Consider the following 22,780-nt stretch of genomic DNA (forward strand, 5'->3'; position numbering starts at 1 on the left):
TAATTTGAATCTCATGACTTCCACAGACTTTTTCAGCCTTCACTGTATGTTTTCTATAATTTCTTTATAACCATTCACTTTCTCAGTTCATTTCTTCTTTTCTGAATTCAGCATTTTTGTAAGCTTGAATCAACATTGAAAGGGACAGCACTTCAAGACAAATACACATCTCTGAAAACCGTTCTGTTTCAACATTAAATATTTGCTTTGTTTGCAACAATGTAGACATGAGGAAGATGAGTCAGGGATTCAAATGAACATTTGTGTTTTCCTCTTGTTGAAGACTGAGCTGGAAAACACTTAAAACTGCTCCACACGCTAACAAAACATTCCAGTGAGCCAGTTGAGTAAATGGTTTTTTATTACTTTTGGCTGTTATGCTGACAGAAAAGCAGTGAAATACAGATTTAGCAATGCGTCACCAGGATTAAACAGACAAAATACTGTAAAGCCAGTGTTTCCACTTAGTGTATTTACCAGTAAGCATGTTGCAATTCATCGGAATACGGAAACATCGTGTGAATGTGAATGATGAAAAACAATGTCCGACATTCTCCAGCATCCTTTAAATTTACGACGCTGATCTTATCTGACTTGTCTCTGAAATATGAGCTACTGAGCATAAAAAATATGCAATACAATTCCTCAATCTGTATGAATGGAATGCAGGCAGAAGTCCTCTGTACATTAGATTCACAGTAACAGCACAGGGAGAAATAATGGATTCAGTAAATTGTGTCTCATAGAAACCAAACTGGGTTCATTTTAGACTTTCATTGGTAATAACTCACAAACATGGCCCAAAGGTGAAATATATACATACATACATACATATACTGGCATATGGTGACAGTAATACATCAGAACATGGTAAAGAGGAATAACATGTATTACATGTGTAAAGATTTTAACATATTCAGCCAATTTCTTTTTCCAAAATGCTGTGCCGATTAGTACTTTTATCAATAAATTTCCATCGATAACCTCAGTGGAATATTACCAACACAGTAGTGAGTGTAATGCTTAAGATCTGTTAAAGTAAGACGCATGTTACAAATAATAGCACTACAACATGTGGAACGAACAGTACGCATACGTAAAATAGACGGGATGTGCCCACACATAACCTGGCATATCCAATACAACACATTTATACTGAGAATGTCAGCATACCCATATGGTCAAACAATACCCATACTAGAGATTTGTATTTTAGTCACAGTTATCTTCAACATGTTAATGAGATTCAGAACGAGTTAAATATCAGAAATGTGACAAACCTCTCTAGCTCCTCTTAGTGTCAATACAGTTGTTTCAACAAATAATAAGACCTTCATCCCTCACATTAAACAACAACAGTCCATCATATCACACTGACTTCTGCTATTTTCCTTTCTGTGTGTGTGTGTCCTTCTGCACATCTGTGTGTTTTTGTACATATTCCCATGTTACCTGCCCGGATATCTTTGTAGTTGTTTAATATGTGGCCATGAAACAAGCCAGACTATTAAGCTGTTCCAGGGAACCGAGAATTCTAAAAATACTGCAGTAAAACATGGGCGTCTATTATGTAGACAGATCAGAAAGTTCATACCAAAGATCAAGTTTTCATCCAACGGGGATGAGCTGCGTATTTGCATATCTATACCCTTGTCCTTCTGAAATACCCTTCTTTTATAATGTCTTTTCTCACTGTTTTCTTGTCTTCACATTGTTGTGGCTCACATTTTCTTCCAGTAGTTTCTTTTATTTTGTTTTTCCAACTCCAGTGTTTCCTTTCCCGACAGCTCTACTTTGCTTATCATCAGCCCTCCTCGCCACTAACTCCCGTTATCCTCAGTGTAAATTTAACAAATGACGCTGAAGACATTTGTTTGCAAAGCTTTCTGAAGCTTTTACTGTACTGGTGTATTAAAAAGGCATCCTGCAAGATTCGCTACACATTTGTTATCGTGATAATTCTTCCACATCCAAAAGGCTTGAGTGAGTTTTCTTGACTTTTGTAGCTGTTTTTATGTTGTTCTGACACTGGTGTTAAGCTGTATTGTAGCTGTAGTGTCACTGTTGGTCAAAGTCCTCACAGGGAACCTTTATGCAGATGCAGTTTTTCTATGGCTAAAGCCTTTTCAGGAAATAGAGCAAGAGTTATGAGATAAAACGGCAAATCTGCTTTAAAAAAAAAAAAACAACAAAAAAAACAAGTGGGAATCTTTGCAGCTTGTGAGCTTAGCATTCTTAAACTTTTTGTTTTTTTTTGCTTTTTTTATGCAAGTTGATAATCTATTGTAATGTTTTGCCTCTTGAAGGTGAAGAAAAAAGCTGCAAATCCAGGCTAACAGAAACTTGAGGGGTTGTAGGAGGCTCTAGTATGTTCTGAGTGTTGTTAGACTTCTTTGCTATGATGCTACAGAAACAATTCTATTTTAATTTGGGGGATGGGGTGTTACTTACAGGTCTAGGGGGAAGGAAAGGAATGGGGTAATCTTACATTTACTCTGGTATTTTCCTCTTCGATGGAGGCACCAGGTGTGCTGGCAGCTCTGGTGGCAGTTCGTGTCCCTCCAGTTTCACTTTTATCAGGTGATTAGCCAAAGCAAACTCCTCATCGTCAAGCATCCCGTCTTTATCAATATCTGCCAGCTTCCAGATCTTTCCCAGGACCGTATTGGGCAGTTTTGACTTCACCATCTCTTTCTTGGCATTGGCGCCGGTCACCTTCCCGTTGACAGGCGACAATGTGTAGAAAATCTCATCGTAAGCTGGTTTGTCGCGTGCAACAACCCATTCGGCTTCGTCGATGCCTTCGCCCGCTCCCTCGCCGTATCCGTGACCGAAGGGGCCGTCCAAAGTGCCATCAAAAGCTCCGCCCTTCACCACCGGGTTGGGTCGCTGGGTTTCCTCTTGGCGAACCAGGACCATCAAACCAGCGATGTCGTTGGCGAGCATGTCGTCGACTGACTCTAGGAGTTTGGGTTTTAGAGGCTGGAACTTGGTGAGATCCTGAGCTTGGAGTTGGTCCTGAGACATGACACAAAGAGCAGATATTCATATCATATCACAAATACATTTCTATTAAAGGGGTCATATTTTGCTAAACCCACTTTTATTAGTATTTGATACATTTGTTTGTGTATTTAGACCCTAATATTTCATAAAGTTTGAATTTGAACCCTCCAGGTGCTGCAAAGCTATCTTTATATTCATTCCTGCAAAAAGAGAGTGGATTTCTACAACCTGTTTTAATTCCTTAATCTGTTACGTCTGTAACTAGTTACGTTACAACATTTGCACATATAAGGTCAAGACTTCCGACAAACATTTCTCGGAGTACACCATAACTGTTTGTCAGCAGCAGCGGTTGTAGTCCGTACTGAAAATATGTCCAAACTTCGAGCCTATTACCTAAAATGTTCAGTTGTTGGTTGCATTAACAAACTCAAGTGGCTGAATGGGACAGAAAGCACAGGCAACAACCTGGAGGGGGTGGGGTGTGAAGCAGCTCATTTGAATTTAAAGGGCTAGCGCTCAAAACGACCTGTCTCATGTCATTACTCAGAAATAGGGTTGAAGATGGACCTGTGGAGTTGAATTGATGAAGAATTCAGACCCAAGCATAGCATTTACAGTTTATGTAGACCACAGGGAAATGTTTTAAAATGCATAATTCCATTTAAAAAAGCAAAATATCACTCCTTTAAAGTTCAGATCTGTGCTCTCCTCTGTTTACCTGCATCTTCTTCAGATTAGGAAAGTCTCCAGGTGATATCTGATGTTCTCTTTCTATGCGTTTGTAGATATCTCCCAGACTGCCGATCAGTTCTTTCTTTTTGTTTTCCTTCCCAAACACAGAGGGCATCTCCTTCTTCAGTGAGCTGATGATGTAGGCATGGACCTGCATTTGGAGATTAAAGATGCTTGTGACGTCAAAGGAACTTCAAGTCTTCCTAATAGAATCTAATGTATTCAGCAACAATTTTACAAGTGAATTTCTTTACCAATGCTACATTCATGAAAAGAATAAGTGTGAGAAATCAATGTCATATTGGAAGATAGTCTGTTTAATTGTTGCTCTGTTAACCCTTAAAGACCCAGAACTACTTCTGTGTACTTTTCTCACCAAATTCAACCTTTCTTATGTGATTTATTCACATTTCTATAATTATTTTTGAAAAAAAATGCAATTTGCATTTTTCAGTGTAATCAGGTAATTTTTTATATTTAATTCACTGATCCTGTAGCTGTTCATTAAAGCTCAGAGTAAACGCAAAGGTTATTATAACAAAACAGAGAAAACTGAAGAAAAATGGACTTTTACAGCAAAATATATCATTAACTAAACATAAAAACAAGCTTCTACAACCACTGTAAATTTTCAAACTACATAGGTTTTACTGATGAATCAATGTTATAGACAAAGTCAGTGTTTCCACGTTCACTACGGAGTCTCTGATCGTCCAAATGGGTCATATCTGATGACCATGAGAAGATGAGAAACTGTATTTTACGCCAATTATTTATATGTATTGATAGGACTAGTGGATCAACAGGTATTAAACATTTTAGGTCAGTAGATGCTTTTGGTCGCTAGCAGTTGTTTGGGTCTTTATCATGTAAAGCTGCAGTTCTTGACAGGTTTTTTTTTTTTCTTTTTTTTTGAGTAACTTGGTAAAAACTCCTTCATTTGCTTTATATTCTTGCCAGAATATTGTGACTCAAGTGGTCTGACATGAAACAAGAACTCTCTGTTTTAGAACTTTAGAAAATCTACCCTGTGACACAGCTGTTTGAGAGTGTTTTCAGACAGGTAGGGTGGACAAAAGCTCAGAGAGAGGAAATGCTAAAACATGAAAGTACACACGTTCCTTCTGTAACTCTCTCTGTAGAAAATGAGGCAACTTTTTCAAAACTTCTGTTCTGAGACATGCAGCGGAGCAGCAGAAACGTGTCCAGGTTTTATTTGATGGAGTCCTATCAGTGATTGGCAATTATAGCTGTCAATCACGTAGTTAACCCACCTACTTGTCTGAAAACACCTGTAATAAGCCTGGTGGGTTTTCTAAAATCTGAAAACACAGACAAGAAGTTGAATTTTTGCCCATTGCTGCTAAAAGCTATTAAGCACCGCATCTTGAAAGACTTCTTTTGTTACATAGAGACATGAGAGGATGTTGAGGTATTTATATTTCATCTTTTGATTTGCACCAAGAGGAGAGAGCTGTAAGACAATGGTGTGTGTTTTTGAATGCTCGTATTTAACATTTATTATTCTGATCCTTGTGTCATTTTTCTATTTGATAAATGGCCCAGATGAAATTTCATTATCAACACAATGATGCAGTTATACAGCCTTGGGACTAACTTTCACATAATCTGATTAGTCATACAGTAAATCTGTCAGATTACCTTACAAACATTTGTTTTTAATATTTAGCATAATATTAATGCTCGCGAAAGTGACGGGAAAACCCATATTTGTTGTGTTGCTGTGGTGATTGTGTGTTCTTGGTTCAACCTTGTGTTCTTGAAGCTCATCACCAAACACACCCTATCAGCTGTGCGGCAGGAAACAGTGCATATATTTAATATGTGTGTGTTTATGTGTACACATGTCCCTGTTCGCTCTCTGTGTTTCCTTGAACTACGACAAGCAGTGGACTGCCGCCTCTCATACCTGACTTCCTACCCGCGGAGGAAACAGGAAATAATTCACTCAGAGGAGAATGACCACATTTGTCAGACTGTATTGGATGTGTGACAGCGACAAGCTTTTTTTGTCAAGGTTAACAGCTGGACAGGGTGGAGAGAGCCAGTGAATGATGGGAAGGATAAATAGGAAGCACACAACGTACAAAGACTTCTGCTAAAAAATCGAGTCACGTCCTACCAAAATGCAAACACATAACACATTTTCATGCTCTCACAGACCCTGTGTTCTTCATTATTACCAAAGAAACAATCACCTGTCACTATATGTGGCTAGAGCTGATGTCTGCCCCAATTCTACACCAATTCACATATGGGTGCTTCTATGAAGCTGGGTTCATTTTGGTACCTACCTTGCCAGCTTTTTTTTAGACCCAGTGATAAAACAGAAATTTAGACATATTTCCCACCAGGCTGTACCTAATGATGACCTCAGATAAATGCAAAAAAAAGTATACTCTTGCTCTGAGCCATCCCAAAATTAATGATTTTTTAATAAAATATTGGGGCCAAAATTGGGACATGAAAAGCTACCTAGGTGTCAGTGCATTTTATCTCAAAAACATGGCTTGAAATGGTCTTATATAGCAATATAAATAAAGACACTGTGCTAAATTTGAAGATCCTAGTGGTTTTTCATGAATCTCAGTCTCATTCCAGGTTTTGTATGTAACCCATCGTGTCCACTTGCGTTACATGCAGAACCTGCCCAGTTAAACGCATATAAATTGCGAATGATTTTGCAACAGTGGCCGTTTTTGTGAAACACTCTGCCTTGCATAATTAGTTCTATTCCCAAAATGTATCCGTGAGAGAATAGATATTCAAAAAAATGGTAGCGCGTAATTTTCGTGTCCTTTTGAATGTGTTACATGCAGATTTTTGTATTAAATATAATGTAAAATAACATAAAAATGTGTTTTATCTGAAAAATAGTTTATCTTTTATCTCAGTAAATATTTATTTCTTAAAATAGACCCATAGTGCTTCCAAACTTGCTTCATAACATTAGTCTACATCTAGTTTGAATTTTTAGCCCCCCATGTCCTGTTTTCAGGGACCAGTTTCATACACTGAACAAAAATATAAACGCACCACTTTTGTTTTTGCTCCCATTTTTCATGAGCTGAACTCAAAGATCTAAAACTTTTTCTATGTACACAAAAGGCCTACTTCTCTCTCAAATATTGTTCATAAATTTGTCTAAATCTGTGTTAGTGAGCACTTCTCCTTTGTCCTTTGCTGAGATAATCCATCCACCTCACAGGTGTGGCATATCAAGATGCTGATTAGACAGCAGGATTATTGCACAGGTGTGACTTAGGCTGGCCACAATAAAAGGCCACTCTAAAATGTGCAGTTTTACTGTATTGGGTGGTCCAGGGGGGTCAGAAAACCAGTCAGTATTTGGTGTGACCACCATTTTCCTCGCGCAGTCTTCTTCATGAATTCTCTGAAACAGCTTTGGAGATGGCTTATGGTAGAGAAATGAACATTCAATTCACAGGCAAAAGCTCTGGTGGAGATTCCTGAAGTCAGCATGCCAATTGCATATTCCCTCAAAACTTGTGACATCTGTGGTATTGTGCTGTGTGATAAAACTGCACATTTTAGAGTGGCCTTTTATTGTGGCCAGCCTAAGTCACACCTGTGCAATAATCCTGCTGTCTAATCAGCATCTTGATATGCCACACCTGTGAGGTGGATGGATTATCTCAGCAAAGAAGTGTTCACTAACACAAATTTAGACAGATTTGTGAACAATATTTGAGAGAAATAAACCTTGTGTGTACACAGAAAAAGTTTTAGATCTTTGAGTTCAGCTCATGAAAAATGGGAGCAAAAACAAAAGTGGTGCGTTTATATTTTTGTTCAGTATAGAAGCACCCATTTCTGTTCATTTCTGTTTCGTCCACTTACCTTGGCTAGTCTTGCCCTCTTGATCAGGTCGTTGAGTTTTCTAAGTGCTGCGTTCCTCGGTAAAGACTGAATGTCCTTAAATAAGTCCTGCTCCTCGGCTTCAAAAAGCTTCCTATTGTCAGGGATCAGCAGAGGGTGAGACCAAAAAGAACCAATGTAGACACGGATCACCTATTAGAAAGGATGACAGAGACAAAAAACAAACAAAATAAAAGTATGGAACTGGCTTTTCAGGAGACACCAAAACTAGTAATAAGCGACTCAGATGTCCATTTTGTACCTCTGGGGTGTTGACTATTTTCCCCAGCGACCACATCAGGGCTCCATAAACTCTCATCAGCTGCTGTGTCTCTATTTGGTCAGCTTTGTTCAGTACGACCCTGGAAATAAACAATACAGTGGTGATTGTTAACTGCTTTTATGCAACAGTGTGTCTTAAAAATTGGAGAAAAATGTAAACAGTTGAGTTAAGTTAACCCATAAAGACTTGGTGGTACTTTTGTGGCAGTTCCCATATAATTTCTTCATCTAAATGTAACTTTTCTGAAGTGATTTATACACATTTATTGTAATATTACCCTTTGTGTTTTGCATTGTTTCAGTAAAAATCCTGTATTTCCTTATATTTAATTTACTGATCATGTAGATGTTCATAAAAGCTCAGATTAAAGTTAAGGGTTATTATATTAGAATCACAGAAAACTGAAGAAAAAGTGAGTTTTACAGCAAAATATATCATTAATTAAACATAAAACGTATCTACAACCACTGGAAATTTTCATCCTACATGGGTTTTACTGGTGAATCACTGTTGTAGAAGATGACAGTGTTTCCATGGTAACTACGGAGCCTCTGAACATCTAAATGTGTCATATCTGATGACCATGAAAAGACAACAAACTGCATTTTACCCCAATTATTTACATGTATTGATAAGATTCATAGATCAACAGGTTTTAAACAGTTTAGATCAGTAGATACTTCTAGTCGCCGGTGAATATTTGGGTGTTTATGGGTTAAAGCAGCACACACACTTTAGCTCACTCTGTAAACATATTCACCAATTTCTACAATATTGAAACAGCAAATTGTAAAATTACAACCAAATGACTGAAATCAAAAGAAGGGCTTATATAGAGCACTGATCCTTAAGCTGATATAAGTTTTTTAGTAACTCCTGACTCTCCCCCACACTGTCAAACTAGTAGTTTTTTGCAACTTCTTCCAAACAGTTGTCACTTTTATCTGTGCATCTCTTTCTGTGTCATCTTGTTCTTCCAGTTGACTTTCCGGTGAGATGCTTTGATTGGAGAACAACCAGTTCTCAATGATATCCTTCAACGAATTCCCCTCTTGGTGGAAGTGTAACATTAAGTTTGGAAAACTGTTTGATCAGAAACTTGCCCATGACTGTAGTTTACTTCCAAAAAGTCATAATGGATTGAGGGACAATCACCTAAATGTTATTTTAACCCTTTCATGCATACCGGTCACTACAGTGGACAGCTATTCTACAGCTGTTCTCTTGTATATTCATGGGTTTTGTTGTTTTATTTGCATATAAGCCAACACAGTGGACACTTATGCACCATCATATACATTGCAATTCATACAATTACTGTAACTTTGCTGTTCTTGATAAATCTGATCTGCAGTAACATGTTTGAGTGTAAATCAATTGCTAGTTGTTATTAGACTGTAATTAACAGTTTTCTTAAACAAAAAGGTTTTTTTTTTCATATTATCTCCATGAAATGAGTAATAACTAGTATTAGAGTATGTTCAAATGTGAGAAAACATCAGATTAGCTGCATTAAAATTGTTTTTATTTCATAGTTTTCACACAGTATATCACTTTCTGTTATTGCATTTTAAATACATAATTATTTGCTTCAAAAATTAAACGCATGGTGTCCAGCTGAGGGGACATTTTTGTAACTCCATAAAAAATAGGTTCATTAAAAAAATTTCAATTACATTATTTTTTTCATGCCTAAAGAGGAATAAATAAAATCCCTCAGGAAAAAATTCTTGACTAAGGTTCTGATAATTCATGAATCAAAGGGTTAATACAGTGTTTTTCAACCTTGGGGTCGCCTGGAATTCAAATGGGGTCACCTGGAATTTCTAGTAATGGATAAAAATAAAAACACTAATAAAAAATATATGGTGAGTTGAGAGAGACAATCACAATAGATATAAGACATGACAAACTCTGAAACTGAAGCACTGTGGTACCGTTTATCTTTCAAATGTTCATTGTGGTCGGTTTAAGATGCTGCAGCTCTTTCATAATTCATAGTTTGAATTATTGTTTTTTTCAGTATTAATTTGCTCTTTTAAAATACAAGTTTGACTGACGGTACACAACCTGACCAAGGAAAATAAAATTCTTACTTTGTGCAGAAATCTCAACCTGGCTTTTCTGCCTCCATCCATAATAATTATATAGCCTAATTGTCATCTAAAATTAATGTTTATTTGTAACACAGTATAGCAAATTTTAACATGATCAAAAACAAATTAATTTTAGCAAAAAAAAAAAAAAAAGTATCCATTTTGAATGTCTGGGGTCGCCAGAAATTTGTGATGTTATATCGGGATCACGGGCCTAAAAAGGTTGGGAACCACTGGGTTAATATTTGAGACATGGTGATTTTTTATGTGGTGCATCAGTTTTTGTGTAAGATTAGTAAACGGCTGAGAATCTGCTTCTAAATATGTGGTTATACTGTACCTGATTTTGTCCTCATGGTTCTTCAGGGCCTTTATCACCTCTGAAAACTCATCAGAGATGTCCAGTTTGTGGGCATCAAACAGCAAAATGATCCTATCCACTCTCTCAGCAAACCACTCCAACACAGCTGCGAAGTCATAGCCTGTGAAGAGAGAGGAAGAGGAGAAAGAGGAGGAATACAGAAAATCATTGTGTGAGGTACAAAAACTGGAATGAGCATGAGACAAAATTATCTCTGAAGGTTGAGTTCCCATGCTTTTAAAGCTCAGGTCAGTGAGTTTTTAGTAAGAACTAAACCATAGACTTCCACTGTGATGTTGCAATATTCCCCAAGGAAAACCAGTACAATGGCTTCAGGTCAATACTGGAATCAATAAGGACGCCCCTATTACAACATGTTGAGAGAAAAGGATATCTGTTTACGGACAGAGAATGCTGCCAAGTGTTTTTTAACCCAATAATGGAAAGGGGAAAACCATGAACTCTATTAGTATCTGAATAATTAAGCACTAATATTGAAACCTCATTGTTTTAATTACATCCACATTTTTGTTCAAATATTTATTTAGCAAAAATTAATGAACAGTGTTGTTTTTTAATGCAATACAAAGACAAAGTGACCTTTTAAATGCATGAGGCGGACATGAATGCACAAACGAGTTAAAGCCTGCTGTAGTGACCGTATGATGAAACAAATGAGTGATTGTGCCTTTCAGCGGGAACACGTCACTGACTTCTTTGACTTTCATTGCGAGACAAGGACAAAACTTGCTCTTACCTGGAGAAATTCCACAGGATATAAGACGAGAACAAAGAACAAAGGAAAGAATGAGGGATTAATGAGCTCAAACATCCAGCCAACACTGACGGATGGAGAAAAGAGGCAGAGATGGCAACGCGTCGATGGTAAACAGGTTACAAGTTATTATGGCCTGGAAACAAGGAGGCATTTACTGTCACTCGGTTTTGTGTAGTATTTTTCTATTAATGTGTTTTTTGTTTTGCAGAAGAAACAACATCTTAAACTAAAAAGGCCCATTTTGACATCTTTTATCACCTAATCTGACCCAGATCATCGGACTGTGTGACATGACAACATACATTATGTGAAATAGAAGAACGTCAGCTGTTTTACATTATGATCTATTGCTTAGCTTGTTGTGTTGCAAACCACATACTTTACAGCAATATTATTCATCATTTGGATGAAACATGATCATGTTTTATGTACTTCCACAGTGTGTATGCAGGCAGAAAATATGCATGATGATATAACAAACATGAAGGACAGGAACTGTGACTACAATGTGCTAATACTTACTAGGAGAATGACAAAATGACAAGCATTTCTTTGCAACTTTTACTTTATACATTAATATTTAATATTTTGTGACTTCTTTGATGGAAAATACACTCAAACAATCTATGTATCAAAACCAAAGCATTAACAATGTAGTAATTAGCTTTTATTTCTTACGTATATAATACATAATGTGAGAAATAGGCCTTTCCATGTGGTAATTCAACTGTACAATAATGTTAATGTGACATATAGCACATTATGTGTAATGTGCCATATAGTATCATCTGGATCTGAAATGACATGAAATTAACCGTCATATCCCACAGCCCTAGACCAGGGTAATTAGTCTCACATACAGACTCTGTATACAAAAAACATTCATTTTATATACAGCATTAAATATACACAAACTATTCAGCAGTAGTGATGTAAAACAGAGGTTTTTCTTTCTGTTGTGTGTTAACATGTCTGAGAGAAGACAGAGGACACACACCGCTGCTGCAGCAAAGCTATGAGGGTTATGTCTGTGATACCTTGATGAGTTGAATTTTAGTGGATTATTCTTCACTCAATGATCTTATCACATGTTAAGAGGGTGGGAAGGAATCAAAACTCTCCTCCCAAAAGGCTGAAATGTTGGTGTTTTGAACAGAAAATCTGTCAGCAGCATCAGAGGGAAAAACTTTAAACAGAGCAGGTCCCAAAAACATAACACCTGAACAATCTGGAGAAAAAAACAAAAGCTCTGTCATGTGATAATCCGATTAAACTATCCAATCCAGTTCCAAACATAAACTAAGAGACAAATATGCTTTTCCCAAACCATGTGATAAGCCTGTGGTGAAGAACAAGTAACGGTCCATAAATTCTTCAAGATATCATGTAATTTGCGTTTTTGCAGCTGGTTTATGGTCAGATTTATTATCTACAATACCTCCATAAGGACATCTACGTAGACAGCTATAGCCTGAAAACTCCTCCTCTGGACACACACACATACAAATGGACAGTAAATATGGATATAAATAATGGCATAGATGTAGAAAATAAAATAAATAGCATACAAATATCATAGATGCAAATGAAACATAAAATGACATAAAGAGTGGAATGAATGACATTAAGATGAACATGAGAAAAACACATAGTCTCACACACGATCTCTGTTGAAAACACAGCTGTGCTGTCTCAGCAGAGGTGAAGTTTAGCCTCTGTTTTTTTATACACAACACACAACTGTGAGGCTTATTTGGTTTGACAACACTCTGACCGAGCAAACACAGAGTAGAACAGAGAAAAGGAGGGTTGTGGGTTTCAGCTAAACAACTTCCAAATGTAAACTAAATTGGTAAATAGGCTGGCTTCATTCACAGCTGTTACTCAACAGAGAAGCTTCAGATAACGTTATCGTGACATTTTTCTGCAGAAAATCCACATCTCAACAGACCCAGCCCTGCTATGAAGTCATGTTCTGAACTTGATGGCCAGGACTCAAGGATTTGTTCTAATTTGGCTGTTGGAGGTAAAAAAAAAAAAAAAGGAAACTACTAAACTGCAATTTATTAGGCCAACCCTTTAGAGTTTCTGATACCCTCCATGTGTAACATTAGGCCCTAAAAATAATTATTATAAGCAGATTATACTGTATGGAACAAATCATTAATGTTGTGTAATAATTAGGAAATCACTGTATCAAAGTGGAAAATGATGGTGTAAAACATATTGTTATCACTCTTACAATCATACATTCCCTGTATTATACAAAGGCAGTTTTTGTTTTGAACAATATAAAAAACCCACAGTATAACGTTGGGGTTGTCATTGAACCAGGGTCTCCTCTGAATGGACCCTGACCCTGTTAAGTACTAATGTACTCCAACTGCTATTAAATATTGACAAAAGTAGAATTACAAACTGTTCAGCTCTAGAGCCACAAATGCCTATCACTCCTGCTTTTAATAAATAATTGAACGCATAAAACATGGTCTGAATTGTAAGAGGTCATTACCACACCTTCACTGACTAATTCACATTGTTGGCAGTCAATATTACAGATGTTAATTTGGCAAAAGACACAGTCTATGTGGGTCTTACTTCTCCAACAAGCATAAAATGCAGTGATATAATGGGCTGTTACAAAAGAAGACAAACAAATAGAAAACAGACAGCAATAAGAGCAGGGAGAGACAAAAGGAAATTCAGAGATGGACAAAGACCAGACAGACTGAATGAGGAAAAAGAGTAAGTTATTGCTGTATTTAATTATCTTAGTACTTTGTGTAATGTTTGTTGTTGGCATGGTAATGCCAGCCTCTTGCTCTGGGAATGCCAGCTATGAGACACAGATCAACCTGTAAGAAAGCTGGCAGGAAACTTCTCTCAGCATGGTAATCTTAACATCTCCACACCACAAATCCAGGAAAAAGTGCAGTTTGAGTTCAAAAGGAAGTCAAGAGAGTAGCAACATGATGACACATAAAGAGTATGTTATTGTGGAAATACACGAAAAAAGAACAGGACAATAAAAGACCGAGTTTGGTGACATACTCCTTTGCTGGGTTGTATGATTTGATAAACATTACAACATTGCTATAATTACGATTTTAGTCCAAATGCCTGGTTTTCAAGGAAAATGCACAGATTACTAATCTAGATGTGGAAATTAATACTTTTTATAATTTAAGCATACAAATGTAAACGGGCATAAAAAAAAAAAGAAAAATAACCCTTTTTTAAAAATGTAAAGATGTTCTGTGTTTTTTTTTCTTTTTCACACAGTGCCTCTTTCTGCTCAGGGTCACTGAATTCAAGAATATAATCATACACATAACGGACATCTAAATTTGAGATGCACCAATCCGATACTGATCCAGAGAACTGAATCACATATCTCTGACAGTCATTTGTGTGTATGCATAAACGTATTTAATACAAGTTTTGAATTTTTTCATTGGAAAACATGTATGAAAATGGCAAAATTCAAGCAAACTTTTAAACAGATTTTTGGATAAATTCTGACATTGCAATAATTCATGATAGCTAAGATGGCTGATGGATGCCACTATACTCTATGTGCCACATGTAAGTGCTACTATGTCGGTTTTATTTTTAATCTGCTGTCACAAGACTGAGTGCTAGGCACTGGGTGAGAAACACAAACACAGATCTAAAGAGACTTCTCTGTGCAGGATGAGGTATGTACCTCAGCTGCATTCACTCAGAACCTTCTTGCATGGTCGTACAAAGGCGTATTTCAAAGCTTTGTTCTTGCTAATACTACTTCCTTCCATCATGTACTCTCCAGTTCACTCCACCACCACTGCTCTGTTCTTGTTTATCGAGCTGCGAAGAGGAGTCACTTTGAACTGTATGTTAAGGAACATTAAAGAAACTGTCCACATTAAGTCATTAACATTAGCAACAACATGTTGTGTGTCCAGTGAATATAAGAACAACCAAAAATATGGGACTGTATTTAGTATACTTTATACTGGGCTCTGTTTGTTGATTTTAAAATTTTACATTTGATCCATGAACATGCTTGTTTGTGTGTGCGCTCACATTCACCACTCATCTTTCTGTCACTGCTTCCTGTTCTTTGAAATGAATGAAGCATAATCCTCCTGATAGCTAAAAGCTAAAATAAACACACACAGACAGATCCAAAGGAAATGCTGACATTGTAGTTCAGACTTCAGTGGGACCAGGGGGCTGCAGCTGAATGGGTCCACTGAATGAACACCGACACACCGAACTGGATAAACACACACACACTTACTCAGACAAAAACACAGAGAGACAGAAAAGTGTGTCATGAGTGTGTGTTTTACCTCGGCTGATTCTCTGTTTCTCCCCTGACAGAATCCCTGGTGTGTCAATCACACTGATGCTTTCCAGCACCGGGTTAGGCAGCTGAGCACAAACAAACCTGAAGAGAAGAAATGAGACATTAAAGAAACACCACAGAAGTGTAAAACACTTTAACAACAAACATCATCCCACTCCTGATCTGTATCTGCCTTTCCCCTTTCTCCTCTATCTCCTCTTCTCTGCCCCCTCTCTCGCTCTTTCCCAGCTGTATAAATACAAACAGTTTAGCGGTCGTCCTCACTCTGAACCCCCTCCTCAGTTAAATCCCCACTGACAGTCAGTGTTTCTTCTGTCGTCTTTCAGCAGTGGTGGGCCTGCACAGCCAGGACACTACCGCAAGAGCAAATAAAGACTTTTTGGCAGTTTCCCCTTTCCAGAAGGATGACTCTGCAAAGATGACAAGCTGGATTCTCTGCCTATTACACACATACACATACACACATATACACACATACACACACTGACAGCCATTAACAGAGGAAAGTCTAACCAGTGAGCAGAGGGAAATTCAATCACACAGGAATGTTGAGCCGTGGTGTGGTTTCTCACTTGTACTCTCCTTTGCTCTATTTTTTTCACCGGCTCTCTTCCTCAAACCTTACTTTTAGGTTAAAATCCTTCAACTTCATGTAGTGTTTTGCCTAAGGATCAAATACTTATAAGCCTGGGATCTAATATTGAGCAATTTAACATTTACCAGTACTGTTTTTTAATCTGATATTTGGAAAAATAAACAAATGAATAAATGTGCTATTTTAACTACGATGCAGCTAACTCTTTTTCTCTGTGATTTGATCAGCGTCCCCTCAACAGTATTACCTGAACGTAACCTGAGGTAATGTCTTTATTTATTTGTACTTCTGGGATCACAGAGTAAAAATGAAATAATTACCTTTCAGCATAATTTAATTCTAGTCTTAGAGGACCTGAGACTCCTACATCCATTCCTTGTCTGTGTTTTGACACCAATTTTGTCCATTTTTTCTAATCACAGGCTGTGGTGTTAACTACACGACTGATAGCTATAATTACCAATCACATTAGAATTTGTCAGATGCAACTTAAATGTAATTGGACTGCTTCAATTCAAGTATCTCAGCAGAAAATTGGAAAAGTGATTTCACAACAGCATTCATTTATATTTATATTCAGACTTTTGACTTGGACTGAGAGGAGAGAGCTGCAAAATGAAGGTATGTATTTGCAAATTCTTACATTTTTCCCCACCTAATTTGGGATCTGTTAGCTTTAATATGAAGACTGATGATAAAAATTGTATTGAAATGAACTTCAATTTAACAATGATATGAAAGACACTTCTGCAAAGTTTGTATTGTATAATTAAAAAACTTAATGTCAAGACATTGAGATTTTTTAATGCAAATGTATAAAATACAAGAACTGGCAGCTTTTATTGCAAATAGCCCAAATTAGCCCTAAATATTCTCACACATCACAGATATATTAATATCTGTGACTGCACATTGTCATTTCATGCAAAATTAAATGTTTTTTACTTCTCTCTCTTTTCTTCTTTCTTTTTTTCTCTACTAAAAGCCTGACCAGGGACTGGAGACAGAAACTAGCAATAGCTATAATCTCTGTATGTGAAGCATCAGTTACTACAGCTTGTTTGTAACAGGTAGAAGTTACACTATGTAATTTGCATTGTCCCTATCAAATAAACTTTATAAATAAAAAAAAAAATCTATCAGCAGTGTATTTCAAAGAGCTGTTTTTGAATGTATGTATCTGGGTGTAATCATGCACCTGTTGAGGAATGCATTTCCAAATGCATTCAGTTTCCTGAAGGGCTTCTTCGGGTCGACCACTAAAGCGTTACCGGGGACGACGCCTTCTGTGTCGCCGTGCATCACTGCGATGAAGGAATCTGTGGTGGGTTCAGGACCGATCCGCATACCGGGAAAATCCTGCTCCAACAGGTAGCTGTGTGTGAGAAAGCAACACATGGCGTTAAACTAAACAAGATGAAAAATGAGATGGTGTTGATTCAATTTTGACCATGTAAGAACAAAGCCACCATTTTTTCATATGTGTCAGTAATCCCTTCTTGTGAGTGCCAACTAAACAACAAACACCAGCATAGATGGTATTGTGTGATATCAGGAGACAGTAGTGGATTATTGTCATAAAACTACCTGTAGGCAGCAATTCTGTGCTCCTTTATTGGTGATTACACTGACTCAAAGTTGGTCTGCATGGTAAAAAGTCGCCAGAGACAGATCTGTGTTGAATTAGATGTTTCTGGAACAAAGATTAGTGGACTTTCATATCGCCACAGGCTGTTGGGCTGCTCTGCACTGAAGAATTATAAACTACATGCAAACTCAGCATAAAGTCTAAAGTCTGTTCTCATCACACCGAGAAAAAAAAGAAAAATATTCAGATGGTGAGTTTTGTGGAGGGAGACAAATGTCAAGTTAAACATCCAGCTGAAAAAGAAACGAGGTGTTCATGACGACTCTTAAGACTTTAAATACCGCAAAAGTGGACGGATCCACAAGTGCACATCCACAAACCATCTCCTGCATTTTTAAAATCTTTGACACGTTACTTGCATTTCAAAATGACCCTAAACATGTCAAAACTAGTTCTACATTCGCTAAATCAGGCTTAACTGATGATTTTGGTTTGTCACTGCCAAACTTTTAATTACATTGAAATGAGCTCCAACCCCTCTAATAAGATGACGATTGAATATACCACATGTACAGATGTTTGCTCACTAAGGTTGATAAAGATTAATGGGCAGGCAGCATTAAAATGAAGGTACAACTGAAACTTTTGACCCCATCTGTACTTGTTACTATGGCAGTACAGCTGAGTTATAACACGCATGTTTTAGGTGTGAAAGGTTGAATCAACAGTTGTTAATTCGATACCACACGTGGTATCAATGAAAATGAGTGTATTTGTGTGTACTAGTTTCACAATCCCAACAATGTGACACAAGCCATAAAAAAGGAGATTCAGGCAAAAGTCAGAACTAAAAGGGCTATAAATCTTGTGAGTCTGAGTGTGGAATGTGTATACATTTTAACTGCAAACAGATGTAAGGATGATTCCCATATACATCTTCTGCACACACACACCTTGGTCAGAGGAGACTGCAGTGCCTGGTAGAGCCATCTCTGTGCACGTGTCTGTGTGTAGTGAGAGTGTGTGTCTGTGGGGAGGTTATGCAATTCATATGTGCAACTATATGCATGTATCAGAGTCCATGTTTGGTATCACAGACATATCATTTGCTTGTATGTGTAATACATGTCAGCTCATAAGCCAATTTTGCTTTTCATATTCTGTGCAGTCTGTGCTATAACACTGTTTTTATTATGGGTTTTAAACAATTGTTAAAATGCTCTTTATTTGTTAATTTTTAAAGTTTATCATTTAGACACCAGATGCAAAAAAGTCAAATTTGACTTGATATGCAGTGTTGACTGTTAAGGATTCACACTGCCTTTGTAAAGGTTGTAAATTTACTCCCAAACTGGCATCAAAATATTTTAAATGTCACAAATTCTACTGGAAGGTCTAATCTTAAAATGTTAGGCGAGGGGAGATAAACTTTCCAGTTCCGGCAGATATCAGGAAACTCAGCACAGGTATCAGTCTACATATTGAATCTCAAAGATTTTAAGAAAGTAATGTGTTGTTTTTGAGCAGAAGGGGACTTTTCACCAACCTTTAACCTTAAAGAAACAGCTTACGAAGCACTTTAAAAGTGACTACATAAGCTTTTTCATAAGACTCACTTAACAGACAAATATGTGGGGTCACCTTAAAGAAGACCTTATATTTTGATGATTCTTTGCTTTTGCTCTTGGACAGTAAAATTTGGGATGAGAGGGATGAGAGGAAAATCAATATATTCTGCCCAAAAAATGAACATCCGCTCAAATTACATTATCCAAAAAAGACCACTCAGGAAGAGACTGAATTACTCTTCTATCAGCATCTCCTGTCTACATCTTTTTCTGCTAATTCAGATTCATTACTCTAACTGCTCCTGTTTAAATAGATGTACAAACCCTCTTTTGTTTCCAATAGATTGATAGAAGCCAAGTATGACCCACTAAGCAGGCGGAAAATACCACTACCTTGTAGTTTAGGTGAGACTAACAAGCCAGTGAACCCTAGTGACCACAGAGCCACATGCCAAAGACCTGCAGTGCTTTCAGAGCCAGGACGCTTTCTGAGACCAGATGAAAGACACGCTCAGCAGCAGCCCTGACCGAGGGTTACTCAGCACTTTGTACATTCTGCATCTTACTGTTACAATGTTGGTGGCTTTGAGGGTGAGACTGGAAGGGGGGAGACAGAAGCTGAGAGTGAAACCAGTGTCAGAAAACAACGGAGATACACAAGAGGAAGAGAGAGTAAACACTGATTCCTTTGCTGTCCTGTCTTATAGCAGGAAGTCACTTAGAGCATCCTCTCTGTGGCTTTTAAAGGCCTAACCCGACTAATTATATCCAATACTGTGTGTGTGTGTTTGTGTGTGAGTACGAGGTCATTAGTATCAGCCCTGCAGTTTCAAAGAGGTCCAACACCATGCTGCTAATATCTGCAGCTGTCACACTTCATGAGTCCCTGTAAAATGCAATACAGAAGGACATGTTCTTCACAATGACAGGACAGTTAAAGAGGATATTTTAAAGGACGTAGAGGAAGTCCTGCACCTGAGGGCCTGACTACTCTGCATGAGATCAGACAGCGGACCCCTGCGTCTACACCTGACCTGCCAGATACAGTCTGAATACTTTTACGTCCGTTTGTAGTTCAACAAGCACTCAAGTCAGTAGAACAAAGCAAACAAACACAGCTTTCTGCTTAATCCTTAAAACAACTTTCTTACAGGGATACTCTGAGAGCTGCAGAGAAAAAAACCTGGCATTAACCCACATCCTGGAGAAGAAAATGAGTTTAGTTAGGAGGCACAGATGTCAGTCAGTCAGATCGACCATACACAGACACATGCAAATAATACACAAACACTGGATCAAGGAGGGCTGTGGTGCCAGACAGTGCTGCTTCAATGTGCATCAGGTTTGCATGTGTGTGTGTAAACTTTTTATGGGGTCGGTAAAGCTTACAGAGTTGTGAGGCTATGTGTTTGTTTCTGCATCTTTTTGGCTTGATATTTGCAGTGTTTGTGCCAAATCAGATGTGTTCACTTGAGGATTGCATCATCATGAAGCCCTCCCTTCTGCTGTCAGACTGTTTCACCGCTGAGGCCGAGAGAGACGGGATTGTCAGTTAGGGTGTGTCGGCCTCTCCCTTTCTATCTTCCCAATGGCCCCAGCCTCACATGTTCATGTGTCACTTTGCATTTGTGTGAGTTTCTCACCGTATGAAGCTGGTCTTGCCGGTGGAGTACTGCCCCACCAGTAACACCATGGGCTTGTTGTCAAAGTCTGCATCCTCTAGAGCTGGAGAGTGGAACTCGTGGAACTTGTAGCTCTCCTCCAGCGGCAGGAGTTTGGTTTTGTAGAGTTTCTTCAGTCCATCACTGACTGTCTGGAAGACTTCAGGCTCCTTCTTCCTCCTGTCATCGGTTCCAAGCCAGCTGAACATGGCTGCTGTGGCTGACTGTTAGGAGTCTTGTCTTCAATAGGTGTAGCTGGTTAAAAAAATGCTGTTTGTTGCTGATAAATTAGAAACCTGTATCAACTGGGTCTCAAAATCTTAAAACTATAGAAATTATAACAAAATTGTTCAATAATTTCTAAAACAAAATGTGTCTAATTTTGCATTAAAAATGTTATCAGCTAATAAAAATAAAATAAAATGCCTATCTTATGTGTGTTTCATGCACAATGCATAGAAGTCTTATGACTGAATGGGTGTTGACTGATATTGTTGTTGTTGATGATACTGAGGTAAGGCCTGTTGTTATTTTCAGCACAGTTCAGACCTATTTTAAGAACTTGCCTTTCGTAATAAATGCAATTTTACAACATAAACAGCCCTAGTTGTTTATTAAAATTCAAATTTATCCCTGCAGATGCTTTCTCATAGAGTCCATCGGTCCTCCAAAGTCCAGGCCACTTGTGCTCATGGGCCACGAAACACTGCATTCGAGGAGTTTATTTTTGTTTACCGATCTGCACAGCAAACAAACAGCGCAGAGAAAAGCCTAAATCATTCTACTCATGCACAACATCACGTTACCGCTATTCAATACGGTCCTAGAGGCAGCGGAGGAATCCCAAAAATGATGCACCGAGCTGCTGTCACCGTTATTGTTCAACTGCTCCCGCTCTTCCCGACAGTAAACAGCCCAAAGCTCCTCAGTCTGCTGTTAGTCTGATGGTTTTAGGCTCAAAAAAATAAGACGAGCCTGTTTGTTGGCGCTACGGGTTTATTTTCTGTCACTGCACAGGGCTGAATGTAGCAGCAGCTGATGTCCTGCAGCTCAATTTAAATGCCGAGTCGAAGGAAACCCGAGCCCACCGGAAGTGCCCAACGGCTGGCAGGCCGACCCTCCGCGGTCCCGCCCAGTGATGCAGGGGCTGAAGCCGGCCGGGAGGACGCCATGATGGATGAGGAGACGGACGAGCTGCCGTTAGCTTACAGCGCACCACCTAGAGGTAACACAGGGGAAAGCCTCTACATGACATGAGCTTTTACATTAAGTCACTCAGTTTTAATGTAGAATATATGTTTTTTTTATGTCTGTTAATTGAATATAAAAACACCTTGAGCTTTATTTTACAGGCTACAGTTTCAGTACTAAACATGACGCGTAGCTTAGCGAGTATGCTAGGCTAATTTAGCAATATTTAAGCTGGATATTTCTCTTAACTTCAAAATTGAAGATATTTTATTTGGTTTCTTTATTACTGATTTGCCTGTTCGGAAATTGTTTATTCTTAATCTCATTTCCTTATTAGCTAAATTTCATATTCATACAAGCAAATTTGCTAATCAAAAACCCAGCTTTGTAGTCTTTAAATCTTATTTGAAATCTTGTCAAGACACACTCAACTTTTGTACTAACCCTAAAGCTATGAAGACTAAAGCCTTATGTAACGAATTTAAGTTGTAATTTTTTTTTTTTTTTTTAATTTATTTATTTATTTATTTTTCTCTCTTCTTGTTTATTTCTTTACTTTTATTTCTTTATTTTTTTCTTTTAATTTGCTTGCCTATTTGTGTAGTTGTATTTGATTCTTCCTGCCTCACCTCGAGCATTATGTTATGTTGTGTTATTTTTCTCCATG

At 37.8% G+C, this 22,780-nt stretch overlaps 1 protein-coding gene across 1 annotated transcript; it reads right to left on the reverse strand.

The window, feature by feature from the left end:
- Window positions 1–343: 343 nt before the first annotated feature.
- On the reverse strand, window positions 344–22,019 carry ehd3 (EH-domain containing 3). The gene is made up of 8 exons (XM_030128345.1): window positions 20,905–22,019; window positions 17,304–17,480; window positions 15,494–15,591; window positions 10,361–10,502; window positions 7,904–8,003; window positions 7,624–7,794; window positions 3,728–3,892; window positions 344–3,018 (listed from the first exon to the last, which is right to left on the reverse strand). Exons 1-8 carry the CDS (start codon window positions 21,129–21,131, stop codon window positions 2,491–2,493), a joined length of 1,608 nt encoding a protein of 535 aa, XP_029984205.1. The 5' UTR covers window positions 21,132–22,019; the 3' UTR covers window positions 344–2,490.
- Window positions 22,020–22,780: the final 761 nt, after the last annotated feature.

This window comes from Sphaeramia orbicularis, chromosome 24 (genome assembly GCF_902148855.1).
Source record: "Sphaeramia orbicularis chromosome 24, fSphaOr1.1, whole genome shotgun sequence".
Classification (NCBI taxonomy): domain Eukaryota; kingdom Metazoa; phylum Chordata; class Actinopteri; order Kurtiformes; family Apogonidae; genus Sphaeramia; species Sphaeramia orbicularis.